The sequence below is a fragment of the Notolepis coatsorum genome (assembly GCF_963971535.1).
Source record: "Notolepis coatsorum genome assembly, chromosome: 6".
In the NCBI taxonomy this organism is placed as follows: Eukaryota; Metazoa; Chordata; class Actinopteri; order Aulopiformes; family Paralepididae; genus Notolepis; species Notolepis coatsorum.
This window is the reverse complement of record NC_140170.1, coordinates 96,784,249-96,805,961: the sequence shown is the minus strand read 5'-3', so window position 1 is coordinate 96,805,961 and position 21,713 is coordinate 96,784,249. Positions and strand designations below refer to the sequence as shown.

Genomic DNA, 21,713 nt, shown 5'->3' with positions numbered 1-21,713 from the left:
CCCCCGTCCTACACTGGCTTCCCATCAAACACAGCATAGACTACAAGATCCTCCTCCATACATTCAAGGCCATCCACAACCTCGCCCCTCCATACCTGTCCGACCTCCTCCACATCAACATTCCCACCCGGTCCCTCAGGTCTGCCTCCTCCATCAACCTGACAGTCCCCCCAGCCCGTCTGTCCACCATGGGGTCAAGAGCCTTCAGCTGCTCTGCCCCCCGCCTCTGGAACTCCCTCCCCCCCGACATCAGGAACATTGACTCCATCATCCCATTTAAACCCCACCTGTTTAGGCAGGCGTATATCTGATTTTTTTAAATGGATTGTGATTGTTAATGAACTGTTTTTAAATTGTTGTACGGCGACCTTGAGTGTCTTGAAAGGCGCCTTATAAATAAAATGCATTATTATTATTATAATTTTTTTTAAGATTTTTTTTTATCGCTTTTTACTACTGGGCAGTCCAGTAGAGAGAGAGAGAGAGGAGGAACAGGAGACAGAGTGGGGGGAAGACATTCGGCAAATAACGACGGGTCCGGAAACCGAACCCGGGTCGGCTGTTATGTGGTTCGCCACTGGAGCGCCCTATTATTATTTAACATAATAAAAAAACAACTGCAGACTGTGGTGAAGTGGTTTGCTATTGACGATTTAAACTGACCAATATAGATACTAATGGATTGAGTTTTAAAGTGCCTTGCAAAACCTTCCATGTTTCTGGGTGTGTTTCTGGGTGTTTACCACATTGTACCACTTTACACTGATGCTGCTGCTGAGAAGAAAGCATTTCACTCCTCTACACTAGACTAGAAAGATGTGACAATAGAGCGAATTCTGATTCAGATCACGATGATTGATGGGGAGTTGGGGACACACTTGTCCAGCCCCAACGCTTGTTCTTACTTGGTATGGTACACAATTTGTTTCTCTCCTTTACCGCCGTGGCTCTCCGGGTCGGCTTCTCCATCAGCCGCCAGTTTCTTCTTCGCTCTTGTTTTCTTTCTCCTCTGAGGAAAAAAAAACAAAAGACGTGTCATCGTTTTCCCGGAACAGGGTTTTCAAGAAGGAAGAGGTCACATATGTCACATCTCGTCAGCTCGATGAGGTGTCAGAGCAGCAGACCCATTTCCATAAGTGATTTATGGGACCGCTGAGATGAATAGAGCGGAAGGCCTGTGTCTGTAACAACACAACCACAAGGTGATAAAGATGGGGAGAATGTAGAACGTAGCGGGTTAAAGGGATGGCTGTGATTTCTGGAACCATAGACTTTTAGTTATTTACCAGTAATGTTGTTGATCGGTAGAGTCCTTTCTCTCAGCTGCAACCCATGCTGCTACTAGCAACTCATGCTGCTACTAGCAACCCATGCTGCTACTAGCAACCCATGCTTCTACTAGCAATCCATGCTGCTATAGCAACCCATGCTTCTATAGCAACCCATGCTGCTACTAGCAACCCATGCTGGTACTAGCAACCCATGCTGGTACTAGCAACCATGCTGCTACTAGCAACCCATGCTGGTACTAGCAACCCATGCTGCTACTAACACTAGCAAGTGCAACCCATGCTGGTACTAGCAACCCATGCTGGTACTAGCAACCCATGCTGCTACTAGCACTAGCAAGTGCAACCCATGCTGGTACTAGCAACCCATGCTGGTACTAGCAACCCATGCTGCTACTAGCAACCCATGCTGCTACTATAGCAACCCATGCTGCTACTAGCAACCCATGCTGCTACTATAGCAACCCATGCTGCTACTAGCAACATTGCTGGTACTAGCAACCCATGCTGGTACTAGCAACCCATACTGCTACTAGCAACCTATGCTGGTAGTAGCTCGGCCACAAACTAATGCAAAGTCAAGGGGTCAAGCTCCTGTCTGTACAAGCTGACTGGAGACAACTGAACTCTACTCCACAGTGCACACAGGAGCTTGATCCTATTGACTTTGCATTGGTTTGTGGCTAGTATGAGGAACGGGATGGTGCTGAGAAAGGACTCTACCGATCAATAACTTCATTGGTAAGTATAAGGGCTAGGGTTCCAAAAATCAGAACTGCCCCTTTAATGACTTGCATTTGTCTTGGTGATGAAGAAAAAGAGCATTAAGCATCAACAGCGAGAGGGGTGGGGAGAAGGGAGCACCCTCGTTGCTCATTTACATAAGGTTTATTCGAGAGATTGATGAGGGGAACAGGGAGGAACGGTCTTACAATAGGAAGAGACAGTAATGGCCAACCTTAGAAGGAGAGTCTTCGAGGCCTGGTAACAATAGGAAGAGCCAGTAATGGCTGACCTTAGAAGGAGAGTTTTAGAGGCCTGGTAACAATAGGAAGAGACAGTAATGGCCGACCATAGAAGGAGAGTCTTAGAGGCCTGGTAACAATAGGAAGAGACAGTAATGGCTGACCTTGCGTTTAAAGCTCCTCATGATGGATCTGGCAAATCCCCTCTTCTTTTTTGGCTGCGTGGCAGTGGCAGCACCATCCCCACCCTGAAAAAAGTCAAACAATAAGACTTGTGTAAACTCGATGCCTTTTGTGTATAAATAAAGGTTTGAAATGAAATGTGATGTCACATAGCTTTAAATTCATCTAACAGCAGAGAGCCTGAGACATAGTTAGTTGTTATATAATATGATTGTCTGCATTGTGGATATCTATCCAGCATGGTGGCCGTCCCCTTTCAAACTCTGGCTTCAGTGGCTTGGGAACTGAAGGCCTGATGGTGGCTCTAATACACACACAATGCCCCCTAGTGGTATTATTCATGTTTAACATCTTGTCTCACCGTGTTTGCGGGTGCATCAGTATCTTCATCATCATCATCATCATCATCATCTTCCTCTTCTCCGGTGTCTTCGTCTGACACATCCCCTTCTGATACATCAGCATCGAGGTTTGCTGGGAGCTTCTTCCCCTGAAAATTAGAACAAGTCATAGAATCGAGTAAGAAGCGTAATCCGTGATTTCTGTACGGCGGTAAACTGTCATGATCAATTCTTGAGGGTGTAAAAGTTGTGTATTAATGTTTGTAAGCATTACACATACCTGTATTTTGAGATATGTCAGGTTAAGAAAGTTTCAAAAACCTCATTTACCTTATGTCAAACTCTTCAAAACATGTGAATAACACAGTTCAGATGGTCACACAAATTCCGGATTGTAGCTTTAAATAATCTTACATTAGTGCACATTACACTTTCAGCTTATAGTCATTAATATAGCAATGAAGAGACTAAATACAGTAGCCAGTTGTGCAGCATCATTAACAGGGATAACTTTACCTTGACTAAAACTTTTCCTTTCAGGATCTCGGGGGAAGGGAGCTTCTTGAATTCATTCATGTTGACATCAGACAGGTCCACTTTGTCTTGTAGCACCTCTATTAGATATTGGGCCATCTTTTTTTGCTGGGGCACAGTGCAGTGATTCTCTATGGACAGGATCACTGGGTACCTGGGAATGGAACGACATGTACATGTAAAACGTAAGGTTATCCTATAACCCTAGTTATATGATACTGGCTGAGCGTCCCGCTCTGCCTACTGAGATATAACTCATCATCTCTAGCACCTAGTGTGCTCCAGGCAGGGCCGCCTGGGAGAAATGCGAGGCCCTGTGCGAGATTTAACGCGAGGCCCCCCCCCCCCCCCCCCCCCCCCCCAAAAGGTTAAAAAAAAAATATATATATATATTTTTTTTTATACAGTCAACATATTCTTAAATAATAGCGCTGCCCGAGGCGGGGCATGATACAGTCAACATATAGCAAAAGAGAGAGCGAGAGAGAGCTCCCGTTCTACAGTCAATATACAGTGTACAGAGAGAGAGAGAGAGAGAGAGAGACACATTGGAAAGAAATTGAAATGCTATTTGGCCCTAAACAGAGAGTACACAGTGGCAGAATACCTGAGCACTGTGACTGAAGATCCTTGAGCACAGCCTAGCCATCGAGAAAGGCCGCCATAGGCAGACTGTGTGTGTTAGAAAGAGAGAGAGAGAGAGAGAGAACATGTGTGTTTGTCATGTGTGTGTGTGTTAGAGAGAGACTAGAGCATGTATGAGAGATTCAAAAGGACAAAGATCAACACTTAAATCCAAGAGAGAGAGAGAGAGAGAGAGAGAGAGAGAGAGAGAGAGAGAGAGAGAGAGAGAGAGAGAGAGAGAGAGACACATTGGAAAGAAATTGAAATGCTATTTGGCCATAAACAGAGAGTACACAGTGGCAGAATACCTGAGCACTGTGACTGAAGATCCTTGAGCACAGCCTAGCCATCGAGAAAGGCCGCCATAGGCAGACTGTGTGTGTTAGAAAGAGAGAGAGAGAGAGAGAACATGTGTGTTTGTCATGTGTGTGTGTGTTAGAGAGAGACTAGAGCATGTATGAGAGATCCAAAAGGACAAAGATCAACACTTAAATCCAACAAGAAGAGGGTCTATACCAGAGAAACCAAAGCAGCAAGGAGCCAATGGCCGACATCAGCTAAATAGGCTAGCCAGGTACTGTGACACCAGGCCACACACAGCTTTGGCCAACGGCCCAACGCTACCCAAGCTACACAAACGACCAAGACATTCACACACAGCACATGTCGTATCTCCAAATGTTGTGAAGTAGCATATGTTTTGCCTGGAAAAAAACATCGTTATTAACAAAACATTCGGGAGGGGAAGGAAGGAAGAGTGGGGTAATGTCATGACATTTTCATTAATCTTACCTGCACCAAGGAATGCAGGGCGAAAGGCCGCAACACAGGTCTCCACGTTGACGAAAGGCCTCTCGCTGGCGGGACAAAAATAAGCCAGAACCCCCTGCTATTCTCACGGATAATGTCAATGGTCGTAGCACAAGCTAACAGCCAACTCTAGCCTAGGCTAACTGATAGCATCAAAGTAACGTGCGCAGCCTTTAGCTGCCGGCTGCGCACGTTACTTTGATGCTATCAGTTAGCCAGTTAGCTCAACCCGGCTATCGCTAACCATTAGCTAACGCACTACCACTGAAACTACAACATGAGAAAAGCAATACAGGCGCTGACACCAGGCCACACACCGTTAGCTACTAACTCCATACTACAACAGGCTACAGCTAGTCGACCAGTTTGGCTCCAGAGAGAGAGAAAGAGAGATAGGTCCACGGCGGGAATATAATCATAGGTTGACTCACCATAACGCAGTATCAATGCAGCGCCAATGGTAAAGTTGGAAGGAGACTTTCTTGGCCCACGGTGTAATTTCTTCTGATCCATGCTGCTTTTGAAAAGACATCCTCCGCGCTGAATTAGATCATCCCTCTACCTCGTGTCGTGTGTCTTCTTCTTCTTCTTCTTCTATTACGGCGGACGTGATAAGAGACCGGAAACACTATCCTAAAATCTGTAGAGCAGCAAAGCCGCAGAAACCGGAAAACTGCAGTCTGCAGAGCCGCAGAGGCAGGAACAAGTCAGACACATTCTACAAACGTGTCTAATGTGAAATATATAAGCATATAAGCAAAACTAGATTTTAGGTCTGTGATGAAAAAGGGCCTTGCAGGAAGGGGGGCCTCGCAAAAAAAAAAAAAAAAAAAAAAAAAAAAAAGAAAAAATATATATATATATATTTTTTTTTTTAAAAAATTTTGCGAGGCCCCCCTTCCCGCGAGGCCCTGTGCGACCGCACTGCTCGCACACCCCCTGAGGCGGCCCTGGCTCCAGGAAACAAAACAAATGCACCCACTTGCACGTGACCACGCCACTCCCATGCGCCCTATATTACGCCGGAAGTGGTCACGCCTCACCCTTCCCAGTTCGATTTCCATAAGCGGAAAACGGAGGGTTATGTATATAACCCAGTTCTATGAGTTATGGTGCGTTCAGCACCTGTCTGCACTGTACTTCACTTTGTGCACGAGCACTGAATAAAAAATTCCACCATGTACCTTTACATCCCAACATCCGTCTGACCACACCCCCTTCCGCTTACCTTCATAAGCAGGTGTGTGGTCACCTACTCGCCTCCTTCCCAACTTTCACCACAAGGTGAGATCAAGGGCCGCAGCGGCGTCCAGGTGCACATAGGCCCCCATTGAGGGGAAAAATGGGTAGACAACGTCCACCCCTTTCACCGGGCGACGCTGCCATAGATGACCTATGAGATCATCAGGAACAGGAACAGGCAGTGGCTGCGGCAGCGGCACGCCGTTTGCGACTGCCGCCACCGCCATGAGCTTGGGGAACAAAGCCCGCAGTTCCCCCTGCAGACTTTCCTCCACCGAACCCGCATCCCTCACATACAGCAGGCTGTCACTGGTCAAGGAGCCACACTCCGATGTGGCTGATAGCAGGGCATCTTGCTGACGAGTCGGAGGTTCTTCTCCCTCTTCAAATAAGGCGCCCCAAGGAGACATTTCACCCCCCTCCAGTGTTACCTGGACGGGCGGGATACCTGTCTCCACCGGGCCTTCAAATAAGAACCCGTCCGCCTCTACCATGTAATCCTCAGTTTCCATCGGGCATGTAGAGACCGACGCATTCTCACTGGGCTCCAGCAACTCACCAAACCCAGGCCGTTCGCGCCTGCAAGCCACCATCTTGCGACGTGAGCGAGCCGACGCAAAAAGTTTGCGTCTCAAATCCCCTGGAACCAAAGGAACCGGCCGCTCAACAGCGGACGTTTCCCCGGAAACAGAGGAACCAGAGCCAGGACCAGGCCATCGCATAGGCGACGGCACCGGTGCACCAGCTCCTCGGAGAGGCAAACTACCCATCGGACGCCTACCGGGCGTGGCTGTTAACCACGAGAGAGGCAACAGCCCCGCTCCAGGACGCACCACGGAGGCGGAAATGGAGAACCGCTGGTGGAGAGTGGCGCTGTGAACACGACTCTCCGAAGTAGACATTATGACTTCGAATATTTATGAGAGAAGAAAAAAATAAGCACAATGTAAACGCTTTCTCAACTTTCTTCAGCTAACAACCTCGTCAAGTGGGGATCTACCGAAGGCACTTCCTTGTGGTGAAAGTGAAGAAGGAGGCGAGTAGGTGACCACACACCTGCTTATGAAGGTAAGCGGAAGGGGGTGTGGTCAGACGGATGTTGGGATGTAAAGGTACATGGTGGAATTTTTTATTCAGTGCTCGTGCACGAAGTGAAGTACAGTGCAGACAGGTGCTGAGCAAGCCATTAACGACATAGAACATCCAAGGGACCTCAGGGCGCTAAGAGCGGGACGCTCAGCCAGTATCATATAACTAGGGTTATAGGATAACCTTACGCTATATATCAACTGGCTATCGCGTCCCGCTCTGCCTACTGAGATAAGGGCAGAGCAGACGCGTGGCCCGGACAAATGCACCACCTGAGGGCCCGTAAGCCCCAGCCAGGGAGGAGGGGAGTCCCGTCCACCCGCCCGTCCTAACGAGGGGGGGGGGGGGGGGCAGTCAACTCCACCAAAGTGCGAAAAGGGGGGGAACCAGGCACCCCTGAACGCACAGCGCAATCGGGACCACATGTGACACAGCACCCCGCGGTCCACACCCACACACTCCCGCTAGCCCACCTGATGGCGGGATGCAGGAGAGGTCCCGGACCTCAGGACTGCCTGGGAGACAGAACCCCCAGTCACGTCCATGAGGTAAAACCTAACAAAAGGACTCGGGGAGGACCAGGAGGCCACAGCACAAATGTCCTCCACCGAGGCCCCCCCTAACAGGGCAGCAGAGGCCGCCACACCACGAATGGAGTGCGCCCTGACGCCCCCGGGGGGAACCTGTCCAGCCAACGTGTAGCAAAGTGCAATGCCCTTGCACAACCAATGTGACAGGCGCTGCTTGGACAGTGCCTCACCTGCGCGAGGGCCACCGTAACAAACAAACAGTTGATCGGAAGCCCTGAGACCCTGCGTGCGACTAAGGTAAACCCCCAGTGCACGGACAGGACACGACAGGTGAAGGCTCGACTCCAACCCACTAGCGTGAGAAGGAGGATGAAACGCCTGAATCACAATATCCCAGGAGTGACAAGAGCTCCGGATTAACCTTTGGCACGAAGGCCGGATCAGGCCACAGAGTCGCCTGCTATCGGCCCGAATAGACAGGTACTCCGACCGCACCGAGAGAGCACATAGCTCACCCACGCATTTAGCGGAGGTGATGGCCCAAAAAAGGAACGCGGTCGTAAGACAGACGATCCAATGGCGCCTGCTCAAGAGGCTCAAACGAGGCCCCCAACAGTCTTTCCAGAACAGTTGGAGGTCCCGACTCGGAGACAGAGAACGTTCCACAGGCTTGAGACGCCGTGCGCCAAGCAAGAACGTCCCACGAGAGGGTGGCTGAACAGTGTTCTGCCCTCAAAATGACAAGAAGATATAGCTGCGGCATATACCTTCACTGTCGAGGCCGACCGCCCATCCAGGATAGACTGGAGAAGGACAGAACCGAGTCCAGGGGGCATGACACCAGGTCCAAGCCCCCAACCTCACACCACTCTCGAACCATACGCCACTTCCCTGCGTAAGCCGCGGTAGTGGACGGAGCGTGCGCGTTCCGGATGGCGTTAACCACAGAAGTTAAGACGCATCCCCACCAGATTCACCCTTCCAGCAGCCACGCTATCAGGGGCTGCCCCAGAACAGGAGGCAGAACAGAGTTCCACGTGCCTGAAAAGAGGGCCCGCGGTGACCATGGAACAGGCCACGGCGGGGCCACCAAGAGCTGAATCAGGGCCGGGAACCACACAGCCATGCCCCGGCCCGGCGCGACCAGGATCAAAGTCCCGCGCTCCTGACGTACCCGCCCCAACAGCTGAGCTATCAGGTGTATGGGGGGGAACGCGTACAGAATCCCCGGTGGAGACGGGAGGAGTGTACTCCTCCCTGTCTGATGACATACGACGCCGACGTCATGCTGTCCGTCCGGATTAGAACATGCTCACCCATCACATGATGGCCGAGCCGTCCGAGGACCAGAAGCACTGCCTTCAATTCCAACACATTGATATGTAGCACAGACCGGGCAGCATGGTCCTTGCCAGCTGCCCCCTACTGCGTCGGTCCGACACGTCCCCCCCATCCCATGAGGGAGGCGTCGGTGAAGACCATGACGTGTGACAGCCTGCTGCCCATGGGGACCCTGCTGGTGAGGGCCCCAGGCCCCCCCAGAGGGCGAGGTCCCCCAGTACTGAAATGGGAACCTTCAGCAGCTTCCACTTGACTCTCACAGGGTCTATTTTCACACTGAAAAACCCACCTCTGTATCCTCCTCACGAAGAGGAGGCCAAGAGGGACCACAGCTTGAGCAGATGCCATAATACCGCGCAGGCGTGTCACGGTCAGCGCCGTAACCATCCTGCCAGGACGGAACCTCCCGAGCGTGCCGAGAACACCCACTCGCCGCCGCTTTGAGAGGGATGCCCAATAGACCTTGAGCTTAGAAATAAGCCCAAGTACTCCACCCGTTGACTGGGAAGAGGAGTACCCTTGTTCCAGTCTACAGCAAAACCCAGGCTGGTGAGGAATCCCACCACACAGCCGAGACAAGTCGCATTTCTTTCCTCTCTCCCTAGGCCTTCAAGGTCGTTCCTATCGCCGGCCCTCACTGCCTCCCTGCCTCCATGAAGCCTGTCGCTGCTGTGCTCTGTGCTTCGTGCCGGTTGTCGGACTATACTCAAATCAACTCGAAATGGATCTAATCAGTGGATTGCATATTTTCGTCAAGGAGGCAGAATAAGGCTAACCCTCTCTGCCTCTTGGGACATTTCAATTCGGGCTACCAACTTAAAGTCGTGGACATTTGGATTATCATAGCTTTTGGGATTGCAATAAGAAGATTTTGGATCTGTTTACCGCGCACAGGACCTACCAAAATGAACTGATTTAGACACTTGGACACTTGGACTAATGATTCAGTCATTTGGACGGAGTTGTTAAAACTCACTCCACTCAAATCAGTTATAATTCACTCTACTCAAAATCAAACTTAAATTGACGTGGCTGGGAAAATCAGTCAGTCAGCCAAAACAAATTTCTGGACGACTCCAAGGTCGAACCTGAGAGCTGCTGGAGTCGAAGGCCCTCTTGGAGATAGGAGATAAGGACGGTACATGGCGTTCCTTTCCCCAGCACCACTACCTCCCCCACCCAGGACTTGGCTCGTGCACTCCCCCCCACCTTCCCACCCCCCCCATCCCCCCCACCCCCTTCCTCTGCATTGGCGCTGCACTGTCGGCTGCCTCGTGTGAGGGATCACTCCCCCCCCCTACAGCCCTGTAACAACCCCAACCCACTCCCCCCTCCTTCCTTACATGGCGCTCCCTAGGACGGCTGCCAGTCTGTTTGCGGTGGTGAATACGCTCAAGGCTCTGTACCATTATTACTATCTAAAATGTAATAATTGTGGAATATTACTGTAATGAGCTGTATGTGTATGATCCAAGCGTCCTATGATCCTCATAGGAGCATAACAGAAAAAAAGAGGCTGTCGGCCTTGTGATCACCTGTTTTCTTTGTGTCCAGGGTATCTCAGGCGGGGGAAACATGGCCGCTGGCCGGGGGCCTCGCCGCAGCCGCTGGCGAGGCCGTGCTCTCACCTCTGGCTGTGCGGTGTGGGGCGGCGTGGAGCCCAGGTCAAATACCGCCCGCGCCTCCGTGGACAGACCAAGGTCCACCCGCGGAGAGGGGAGCCCTGAGGAGGAGACCCCTCCCCTCCTCAAAGGGAGATTGCTCCAACCAAAGATGCCTGTGAACAACCGTTGACAGCATCCCAGCCCTCCCTGCGGTTATAGCTTGCGGCTATGTCAAAAGCTGAATAACCTCAAAACCTCGCGTGATGGTTTTGACGTCGGCTGGCCCTAAGGCCCCACCACCATTTTTTACAGAAAAAGCAGCCAATTGAGCAATGTTGTCAGTTGCCGCTAAATTCTGTACCGCGGCGGTATAAGCTTCATCAGCCCACCAGCCACCTGCCGGGCCGACTCGCCTCATGGCGTCGGCCGGGCGGGACACCGTTCCACCATGTCAGGGCAACACCAGAGGTGGCTGCTGACCAAACTCTACTACTAGTGAAGCACTGCTCCACTAGTAGTCATGTAACAACCTCCACTGCGGTGTGCACCCTTGAAGGGATAAATGAATGAATGAACGAAAACTCTATTAACATATTGCAGAATGGGCTAGCCCAATACACACAATTGTTAAGGGGATGCAGACCAGAGAAAATGTTAGTCCTGTCTACATCAGGGACCCCCATTTTCAATTCATAGATTCACAAAAAGCACACCTGGCCTGAGCCCTGTCGTCAGCTCATCCACCCATGTAAAGGGTAAATAAGCCTCCGCTAAACCCCCAACATTAGTTCCTCGGTCTGCTGTCATGCGACGAGGAACAAACAGGATAGGGCCGTCGTGCTGTCAGGACGTGCTGAGAAGGTTCCGGGGGCTGGCGAACTTCTGGCGAATTCCCAACATTCTGTAATGTCTCCTTCTGCTTCATAACAATCTCCAGTTCCGAAGTGCATCTAGCTGCTTCCGCGTTGGAAACGAATGAGGAAGGGTGAGGCGTGACCACTTCCGGCGTAATATAGGGCGGAGTGGCGTGGTCACGTGCAAGTGGGTGTATTTGTTTTGTTTCCTGGAGCACACTAGGTGCTAGAGATGATGAGTTATATCTCAGTAGGCAGAGCGGGACGCGATAGCCAGTTGATATATAACAATGCACTGCAACCCTGGGATAGATAGCGCGGTCCAGCATAATACATGATACATTGTGTCAAGAACAAAGGGATTTGGAGAAGATGCTTGGCTTTCGTTACAAAATACTCGAATGCCTTTATTCAAGCTTTTGGGTCATTCTATGCATTCTGTAACATGATACAGCATTTAGCATGCTCGCCTAGCATGATACTATTCAGATGCTTGACAAAATACAAAACAAATGATCCCAGGAGCACTCACTCTGACTTGGTGAAGGCGTATTTGTTGATTGTTTCTACAACATCTTTGAAGAGGATCTTTGATGTCAGGGTGTAACCATGGTGTATGATGGGCTCCCCATCCGGTCCATCCCAGCAGTCCACTGAAAGAAAGAAAGAAAGAAAGAAAGAAAGAAAGAAAGAAAGAAAGAAAGAAAGAAAGAAAGAAAGAAAGAAAGAAAGAAAGAAAGAAAGAAAGAAAGAAAGAAAGAAAGAAAGAAAGAAAGAAAGAAAGAAAGTGGTGAAACTTTGCTAGTAGTTCTGAAGTTGTATATTTAGTATCTTGTCTGAGTGTGAATTGTTGAGTGGATGTTGTTGAGTGGATGTCGCAAAACGTTGTACTCCTTAACACTTTGAGTGCCACGGACGCTTTTTGTCGTTAGTTCATGCCGCCAGTTGAATGCCAGCAACGCTATATAGCGTTTGTTTGTCTTTTTTTTTTATTAGCGATTTTAATTCATATTTCATCAATCGAGCCTCACGCTAGTGCTGCAGACTCTCTCTGAGCTCCATTGGAGCTAGCGTGCATAAGTACACATATACTATCGATAATCTAGCGTTTATTTGAAAAAGATTCATAAAAATAATTCATAAAAATTACAACGTTTTTTGTGTATTCCAGAATATTCCAGTAAATGCCGTTTATCACGGAATCTATATATTTTCCTGAAACTTTCAAGAAAACGAGGGCTTTTCAAAATGCTATAAAACGGAAATGAACCGATTAAAAAACAATCCGTTTCGACAATGTTGACTGCAAACAAGTCATTGATAAGCGACGGGCAGATTAGACACATAGCCATAATTTAAGACATAGATTATGCGTTTAGAGCGCTATCATTGAAGTGGGTGGTGGCATTCAACGGGGGTAAGGCGCACCGCATTGCTGGTAATCAAAGTGTTAATGCAGATACAACTGAGATGTTAATTGTTGGCCCCCCAAACCACAGAGGCCTGTTTGAGGACATTTCCCTCAACCAAAATTGCTTTCTTCCATCTTGGTAATATCGCAAAAAATTCGCCCCATTTTAACTCTGGCTGATGCTGAAACCCTAATTCATGCTTTTGTACAACTGTACAAGCAAAACTGTACATTGGAATATTGACAAGACCATACTTGGTAATTTACTGTACATTGGAGGGGGTTGTGTTAGGACATTTACAGGGGCCAGTTTCGAATTGCAGTCTCCCGTAGGTGTTTTTTGAGAGTGTTTTTGAAAGTGGGTAGTGATTCACATTCCTTTACAGCTTTGGGTAGGGCGTTCCACATTGATGTGGCATAATTGCGAAACGTGTTTAGTCCCTTGTTTGAGCCGAATCTGGGTTTAACATGATTTGTGGAGCTCCCTCTGGTGTTGTGATCGTGGTATTCACTGACCTTTGGGAAGTATTTTGACATGTACATGGGTACCATGGTTGTGTAGTGTATCTTGTAGACCAGGCCCATTGCAAGTTGCTGTACTCTGTCGTCTACTCTAAGCCATCCTAGGTTGTCAAAGTGGGCAGGGGTGAGGTGGGTTCTAGGAGTAAGGTCAAGCAGTAGTCTGACCAGTTTGTTTTGAGATGTTTGTAATTTTGTTTTTAGCGCCTTTGAGGTGCTTTGGTACCATGAGGTGCAAGCATAGTCGTAGTACCCTTGAATGAGTGCTCCTGCCAGAGTCTTCAGGGTATTCTTGTTTACCAGTGAGGAGATCCGGTACAAGAATCGAGTTTGTTGGTTGACTTTTTTTATTACATTGGATGCCATTTTGTCACAGGAAAGATTTGCCTCTAGGATGAAACCCAGGTAGGTAATATCTTCTTTCCTTGTGACAATATTGTCACCCACTGTAACTGAGAAGCCGTCGGTCTTGCTGAGTTTGTTATTTGAACCGAAGAGAATGGACTCTGTTTTGCCCATGTGTAATGAATAATGATGGAACAGCTTTATACCACTTTCTGTCTGGCCTGCAGCACTGAACCTTACCTGCTCTGCCCTGACCAATTTTGAGTGGTTTCTCCTGCCCCCCGAGGCATACGGCCTGTCCGTGGTCTGTCAACGTGGTTTAGACATTGAGTTCATTGCTGGGTTAATACTTCTATTCTATTCACATAATATGCTTACTACATATATCTATTCTATTCACATATATGCTTACCACATGTATCTATTGCTATGTCCGCCCATCACAATCACGAAACTGTCTAACGCCTGTCCCATCTCCCTGAGAGTGGCTGTCTTGTGGTGATGACCAGAGTAGCGGATGTCCCGTGATGATGACCGGGAGGATGTGAGCCTCTCTACGCCGCCCCCATGCCTCAAATAGATCCGCCATCAGCTCTATTTTCAATCTTTCAAAATGTTCAGTTGCTATTGCCTGATCTCAAACCTACCGAAGTCGGCCCATGTCACCACACTTCTTAGGGACCTGCACTGGCTCCCCATTGCTGCACGTATCCGCTTCAAGGCCCTCAACCTAGCATACCGTGCGGCAAAGGGAACCGCTCCCGCCTACCTCCGGTCAATGGTCTCTAACTACACACCCTCAAGACCCCTACGCTCTGCATCTTCTGGCCGCCTCAGACCTACTCCTATCCAAGCTCCCGGAGGGTCATCAAAGAGAAGCCGCCTATTCTCAGTCCTTGCCCCACAATGGTGGAATGAACTACCCACCCCAGTTAGGACAGCCGAATCCCGTCCAATCTTTCGCCGTCGACTAAAGACTCACTTCTTCAACCATTATCTGAAGTGATAATGAAAAATAAAAAAATCTAACCCTGACTAACCTTACTGTCATGCACTTGTCCTAATAAACTAACCTACACTGTAACACGCAACACTTTGATAAACATTGTTACTCAGCTGATAGAGTTGTACCCTTCTTGCTGTCTTGTCGTACAGAACTTGTAATTCGCTTTGGATAAAAGCATCAGCTAAATGACTAAATGTAAATGTAAATGTTTCATTACACATATGAGTGCATGCTTACCAACTGTTTCGCCTGTTTTATTGCAACACTACTATCACAACGTCTAAGAAGGGAGATCCCCCCTTGAACGGGCCTTCTAAGGTTTCTCTCCTCCACATTGCCTGTGGTGCATTTTTTCCTATTGCTAGGTTTTAGTGAGTTTTTCCTTACCTTCGCGTGGGGTATGTCTGGGAGTGTTGCATTCATTTATTTTATTTATTTAAATAGTTTTGGACTTTATGGTGTTTTTGTTTTGTTCTTGATTTATTGTGATGTTTCTTCTTGACTTGTTTAAAGAAGACGTGTGCGGCCCATGGGGACATTAACGTGTGTTGTCGCGCCTTACAAATACATTTGATTTGATTTGATTTGAGAAACTACAGCAGGGTAGGGTGACTAATGTCCATCCAGCAAGGCTTGGATAAGGTAACTAGAGGTAACAATAGTCCATAGAAAAGAGGATACTTTTGCACACTTGGGTTAATATAGAGACATAGAAGGCTTTCAGTGAATTGACCTTCATCTGAGCTTTCAGTCAACCGACCTTCATACAGTATGTGTTTTCATTCAACTGACATTCAGCTTCCAGTCAACTGACCTTCAGCTTTCATTCAACTGACCTTCTACTGAGCTTTCAGTCAATCAACCTTCTTTAGAGCTTTCAGTCAACCACACTTCATCAGAGCGTTCAGTCAACCACACTTCATCAGAGCGTTCAGTCAACCACACTTCATCAGAGCTTTCAGTCAACCGACCTCAAAGAGAGCTGCTGTGACAAGCTGTGATGAAGATCGGTTGACAGAAACCTCAGTATATATTCATCAAACGTAAAACGCATTCATCAATTCTTCTGAGGCCTCTTCTATTCCATGAGAAACTACAGTGAAAGTCGCAGAATGGGCAGGTTCTTGATAACCCTTACCCTCCACACAGCGACAGCCAGCCTGCAGCACATAGGCATACATGTCAACTCTGGACTGGGACAGCAGCTGGTCGCCCGTCAGGTAGGTGTTGTGGGATGAGGCGATGAAGTAGTTACACAGCGGCTGGGTCATGTCCTGGTTCACCAGGTTGTGTTCTGGGTTGAAGATGTCTCCTGCAGGACTCCGCATATAATTGGTGAAACCTAATGGAAGGTTCCAAGCAAACGTTTTCATCATGTCATATCAGGAGCACGTGTCAGTGGCATTGTCATAGATAATGATGATTTTGAGGTATTACAGGTCAGACAAATTCGTGTCTAGCGTATCCAATAAGCCTTCCATACCATCTATACCCAACACCATGCGCTGCAGGTTCTCAGGACAGGGTTCAAACTGGGCCACTATCTCTACAAGATGTTCTCTGGTTATGCCTCCCATCTGCCAAATAGAAATATAGCAATACAATTATAATTACTATGGAAGTGATATATAATAATGCAAACAATGTAATACGTTAATGGTGCACTATGCAGTTTCGAAGGAGGGGGATTTGTTTGCAAACTGCAAAAGACATTTACTGTCTTATTTGATCATAAATGAAAAGAAAATGATTTTGAGGCACTGTGAACCAAACGGAAAAGACAGTTGTAAGTTGTAAAAGACAGCAATGAAATAGCAACTTTTCAGGTAGCTTTCTAGCTTCAAACAGTATTCCAGGGATCCACAGTTTGTTTATTCAGTTGTGAAAATATACCTTAGAAATTATGCATTTCACTGACTCTCACAAAACGACATAGTGCACCTTTAAATATAAAGATAGACCTATCATGAATATAACAGACAATAATGATTGGGGCAGAACGTTCTCTACCTTCTGTTCATTTTCCAGAAAACGAGTGAGGTCATTTAGGTCCATGTATTCTTTTTGGTTGCTGTAGGAGATCATTATTAGATAGAGGTCTCTGCGTGTCGAGATCAACTTGTAGAAGGAGCAGAACTCTTCTAATCCCAATGAGCCTTGGTTCTCATCCGTGTCTGCCTCCTAAGGATGGAGACAAAAGCCTTTTAGGAGAAAGGCATAGATTTGACACTATGTGCGCTATTGACAGCATAACACATTTACAGTGAAAAGATATAGGGATATATATATACAACAACAACAATAACATCCTGAGAGTACAGAGAGTACTGTATGTATGAAGGTAATCCATGCTTTATTTTGAACTACTACATTTAAGCTACTGTAACCCCCTCTACTCCTGCTTCAGTCAGACCTCCCTCTGACATCTCCGGCTCGTTCAGAACGCAGCAGCTAGGCTAACAGGCCTTCTTTGGCCTCTTTACATTGGTTACCCAGATTTTAAGATCTGGCCAGCAACGTATAAAGCAGGACTTGATCTGGCCCCTGGCAACATCTCTGACATCTTGAGCCGCTATGAGCCAGAGTACAGCCTGTGCTCCTCAGACAGAGCCTTCCGGGCTCCTGGCCATTCACAAATCCAGGTTAAAGACTTGTGATCAAGCGTTTGATATCAAGGCACCCAAGGCTAACTTTTAAATCACTCCTCTTTGCTGAGAAAGAACTCTACCGATCAACATCATTCTCTCTCTGGCATGTGATTAGCCTCTGTTTGTGGTTTGTGCCTTTGTTTAGTTACCATGTGCTCAGGTCTTTGTGAAACTGTTAGTGGCCATAGAGCTGGTATAATTTAATGTAACTTACTTTGTTATACTATACTTGTAGTTGGCAGTAGTCTGTCCTGCCCAGTGATGCCAGTAACTAGTTACTAAGTAACTAGTTACTCTAATCTGATTTCTTTTCAGTAAATAGTCATCTAACTTGTTACTTTTTACAAGCCAGTAATCTGATTACAGTTACTTTTCCAAGTGGCTGTGCGTTACTATTTAGTTACTATCTCATAATGCTGATAAGAGAGCCAGGGGTACAGTCAGCTACCTCTCCAGAACCCAGACCGGACATGGCACGCACGCACACAGCCACACACACATGTTTACGCTTATAGCTGATTTTAGAATAGCTTCAGCATGAAGTTAAATCAACTATCCAGTTTGTTTTATAGTGTAATTTGGCTACTTGAGAGAGAGTGAGAGAGTGAGAGTGAGAGAGATTCCTGTTACGCGCGACTTGCGGAGTACGCACTGAGTCCGTTGTCTCAGAATGGATGGAGTGCCTGAGCAGTGAACAGCTGCGACCTTATATGGCCTGATGGCTGATGACGTCTCATGATGACCTGTCTGAGCAACCAATCATGATTTATGACATTATGCACTTTCAATTATTATTATTTAAAAAAACAAAAACTGTTGTCATTCTTATGTTGTGGCAGCAGCAGGGGGGATGGCGACGACTTAGTAACCTAGTTACTTTCAAAGTAACTAAGTTACTTTGATAATTAAGTAATCAGTAAAGTAACTAGATTACTTTTTAAAGGAGTAATCAGTAATCAGATTACTTTTACAAGTAATCTGTAGCATCACGACTCCTGCCTTATGTATATATCTCTTCTGTATTATATTACTAATGTGTGTTATTTTCTCATTTTCAGGAAGCACTGATGGGGTGAGCCGTCATTTCATTTGGGTATTGTTTTCTCCTGTTTTTGTTAGTCTAATGATTTAGTTTATTGAATGTAATTTATTTTTACCTTAGGTTGGTCTGTTTGAGAATAGTGGTGTTTGTTTGTTGTTTTGGCCTTGGCTCACCCTTGAGTAACCTGTGCTTCCTTTTATGTGAATAAATATAATTTTAGTTTACAAACCTGGTCATCCTTTCTGTCAACCAATATTTATGTTACAGCCCTTTTACCCTTAGACCTCAGGGGTCATAACATAAATGGGGCTAGGGTTCCAAAAATCCGAACTATCCATTTAATGACTTGCATTTGTCTTGGTGATGAAGAAAAAGAGCATGACAGCGAGAGGGGTGGGGAGAAGGGAGGACCCCCGTTGCTCATTTACATAAAGTTTATTAGAGAGATTGATGAGGTGAACGAACCAGGGTTAGAAGGAGGGTCTTATAGGCCTGGTAACAATAGGAAGAGACAGTAATGGCTGACATAGCGCTTGTAGCTCCTCATGGTGGATCTTTTTTTAGCTTCTTCCTCTGTGTTAAGAAGTATGCTCTCAATTGTAAATGCACTGTCACGTGTAAAGATGATGAACAATGATAACAGCCTATGGGAGTGCTGTATAATGGACAACAGTGACAGCCAATGATATCATATAATGATTGGACATCTGTGAAATAAACTCCTTCTCCCTTTTCTGTTCCAGCTGAGCTAATACCCCACTGTGTGTGAGATGGTTCCTCCACCACATGGCTAATTCATTATCGGTCTAGCACTGGGTATACTGGCTGCACAAGCCCACTCTGTCAACACTCATGTATCTGTCCTTAAATACATTTGTTTTGAAAAGTGCTAGACAAATAACGGTTTTATTGTGATTATATTAAGGCAACCTGCACTAGCATTACTACTGCTCTCTCTCTCTCTTCTCTCTCTCTCTCTCTCCCTCCCCCCCACCTCTCACTATCTCCCCCCACTCTCTCTATCTCTCTCTCCCTCTCCCTCTCCCTCTCTCTCGCTCTCTCTCACAACATGGACGTAAACACGGATTAGAGGTCAAGATGTTGTGGTTTAAAGTCAGGCTAATCCCTTACTCTTTTAGAGGATAGAAACAATGTGTGTTATGACATGTTCTAATCCAGTTTGTTTCTCATCAATATCTTGCTGCTTCCCGGCTGTATATGTAGCACTACGCTTTGCTCACTTCCAATCACAGCCAGGCAAATTAACATAGACTGAAATTTACTTTAGATCTCTTGGGGCGACAGTATATCATGTCATTTTATTTGACTAACTCAAAGTATTTTATATTACCTAAACATAAAATGTGGGACACTTACCCAGAAGTTGTTGAAATGATCCAACTTCTCAAAACTTCAGTCTGTCTGTAAGGGGTCTTCGGGTCTTTGTCAAAGGGGTGTTGTGGCCCGCATTTTATGTTTAGGTAATATCTAATTAAATTACATAATGTCGCCTGGGAGATCTAAAGTTAATTTCAGTCTATGTTAATTTGCGGGTGTGATATGAACTATTTTATCATCTCTGCCCATAAATTTGTTTCACTCAAGTGGAATAATCTTTTCAACACACATTCAAACTTGCAGGAATGTAGGAATGGGAAACACAGCACCTAGTTTGAAGAGTATCATGTACACTGACTGCTCTTGCAACCAGGACATCATTAGCTACTATAGCGTTGTAGTCTTTATGGACCTATCCTTCATATGTCCTTGTTGCAAGAACACTGTACAGGTTACTCTTCAAATGTATTTTTTTTATAGTGACCCAAAAAGCACATTCATTTAACATCTGTTAAAAAAATCATGTTATCATGCATTTCCAGTTGGTGGAATATATATATTCTTTTATTCTATTTATTTTTGGGCTTTTCTGTATTTTTCACCCATCCTAATTTAGTCGTTATGCCAATTCCCTTCCAGGTCGTTGCACGCATTGCCCCACTGTCGGCCTGGGGAGGGTGTAGAACTACCACATGCCTCCTCCGATACATGTGGAATCGCCAGCCACTTCTTTTCACCTGACAGCGAGGAGTTTCACTGGGAGAATGTAACGCGTGCAGAGGTTCACGCTATTTCCCCCAGATCCCCTCCCTGCTGGCACCCCGACCGACCAGTAGGAGTCGCAGTTTGCAACGACCAGGACACATACCCCACCGGCTTCCCACCCGCTAACACTGCCAATTGTGTTAGTAGGGACGACTGACCAAGCCGGAGGTACCGCTGATCCCAGAGTCTCTGCGGTGGTAGGCCAGTATGTGTTTTTTAACACTTCACATGAACTACACGGTACCACCTGTGACACTTTGCATACAAATCAAATGATCACCCAGAGCTCATGTGAAGGTATTGAGATCACACAAGATCACCAAGGTTGTACCACGGTAATATACCATGATATTATATAAGTACAAAATTGGTACCATTGGTACAATCAAACTACCATGGTACTTTTTCACAAGGGTACATAAATCGAATTTGGAATTTTGAACACATTACATTCCTAGAAAAGTCAACCAAATTCACATGTTTTTCCCCCAAAGGGATGTTGTTATTGCACAGAAATGGATACACCACAGCAGATAAAACATCCTACTTATTGGTGTGGCAATACATTGAATTTACCATGATAATTTAAGATCTGACCTGAAACATCTCTCTGACTTTCTGCTTTGGCAAGTTAACATTGAGCTTATGGAGCAGCTGGTGAACTTCTCCAATGCTGAGGGTACCATCGCCGTTCTTGTCTGCCTCGGAGAACGTCTGCTGTAACCACGTGATCCCAAGAGTTAAGGCTGAACTGTGAGCCTGGTGACAGACATTGATGAGTTTGTTTATGTGTGTCGGTCAAGTGTGGAAAAAGATCACTGAACCACAAATGGTTGACATGGAAATTGTCATTATCGAAACATTTATTGCACCAGAAATAAAGGCCATGAACTGTTGCTCTAGTGATCTTCCCTCACTTCCTGTGTTGTCCTGTTTCTGAAAGGCTCTGGAATGTACGGTAGTTTATGTCCAGGGGTCAGAATTTAAAACAGGGCAGACATTTTTCATTATCAAAATCTACAGTAATTAACCCTCGAGTCAACCTTAAAAAAAAAACTACCTGTCTCCCTAGTGACCGAAACAGCAATCTCAGTAAAACATATATTTTTCATGTATTGTTCCAATTTCAATTTCTCAATTATTAACTTCAGTCCTCACCATACATATAGAATATTTATTCATTTTCAGGATTTTAACCATTTCTTAAATTAGGGTTAGGGTTGGGGTTGGGGT

The 21,713-nt window shown here is 46.5% G+C and overlaps 1 protein-coding gene across 1 annotated transcript in view; it reads right to left on the bottom strand.

The window, feature by feature from the left end:
- Positions 1-21,713, bottom strand: part of plch2b (phospholipase C, eta 2b) — a gene marked incomplete at both ends in the record, with an annotated part of 41,592 nt that overhangs the window by 6,630 nt on the left and 13,249 nt on the right. The window contains 8 exons of the mRNA XM_084315692.1: positions 906-1,009; positions 2,799-2,927; positions 3,295-3,466; positions 11,939-12,059; positions 15,826-16,029; positions 16,171-16,264; positions 16,698-16,868; positions 21,078-21,197. Of these exons, the coding sequence (XP_084171818.1) occupies positions 906-1,009; positions 2,799-2,927; positions 3,295-3,466; positions 11,939-12,059; positions 15,826-16,029; positions 16,171-16,264; positions 16,698-16,868; positions 21,078-21,197 (1,115 nt within the window). The remainder of the gene's footprint in view (positions 1-905; positions 1,010-2,798; positions 2,928-3,294; positions 3,467-11,938; positions 12,060-15,825; positions 16,030-16,170; positions 16,265-16,697; positions 16,869-21,077; positions 21,198-21,713) is intronic.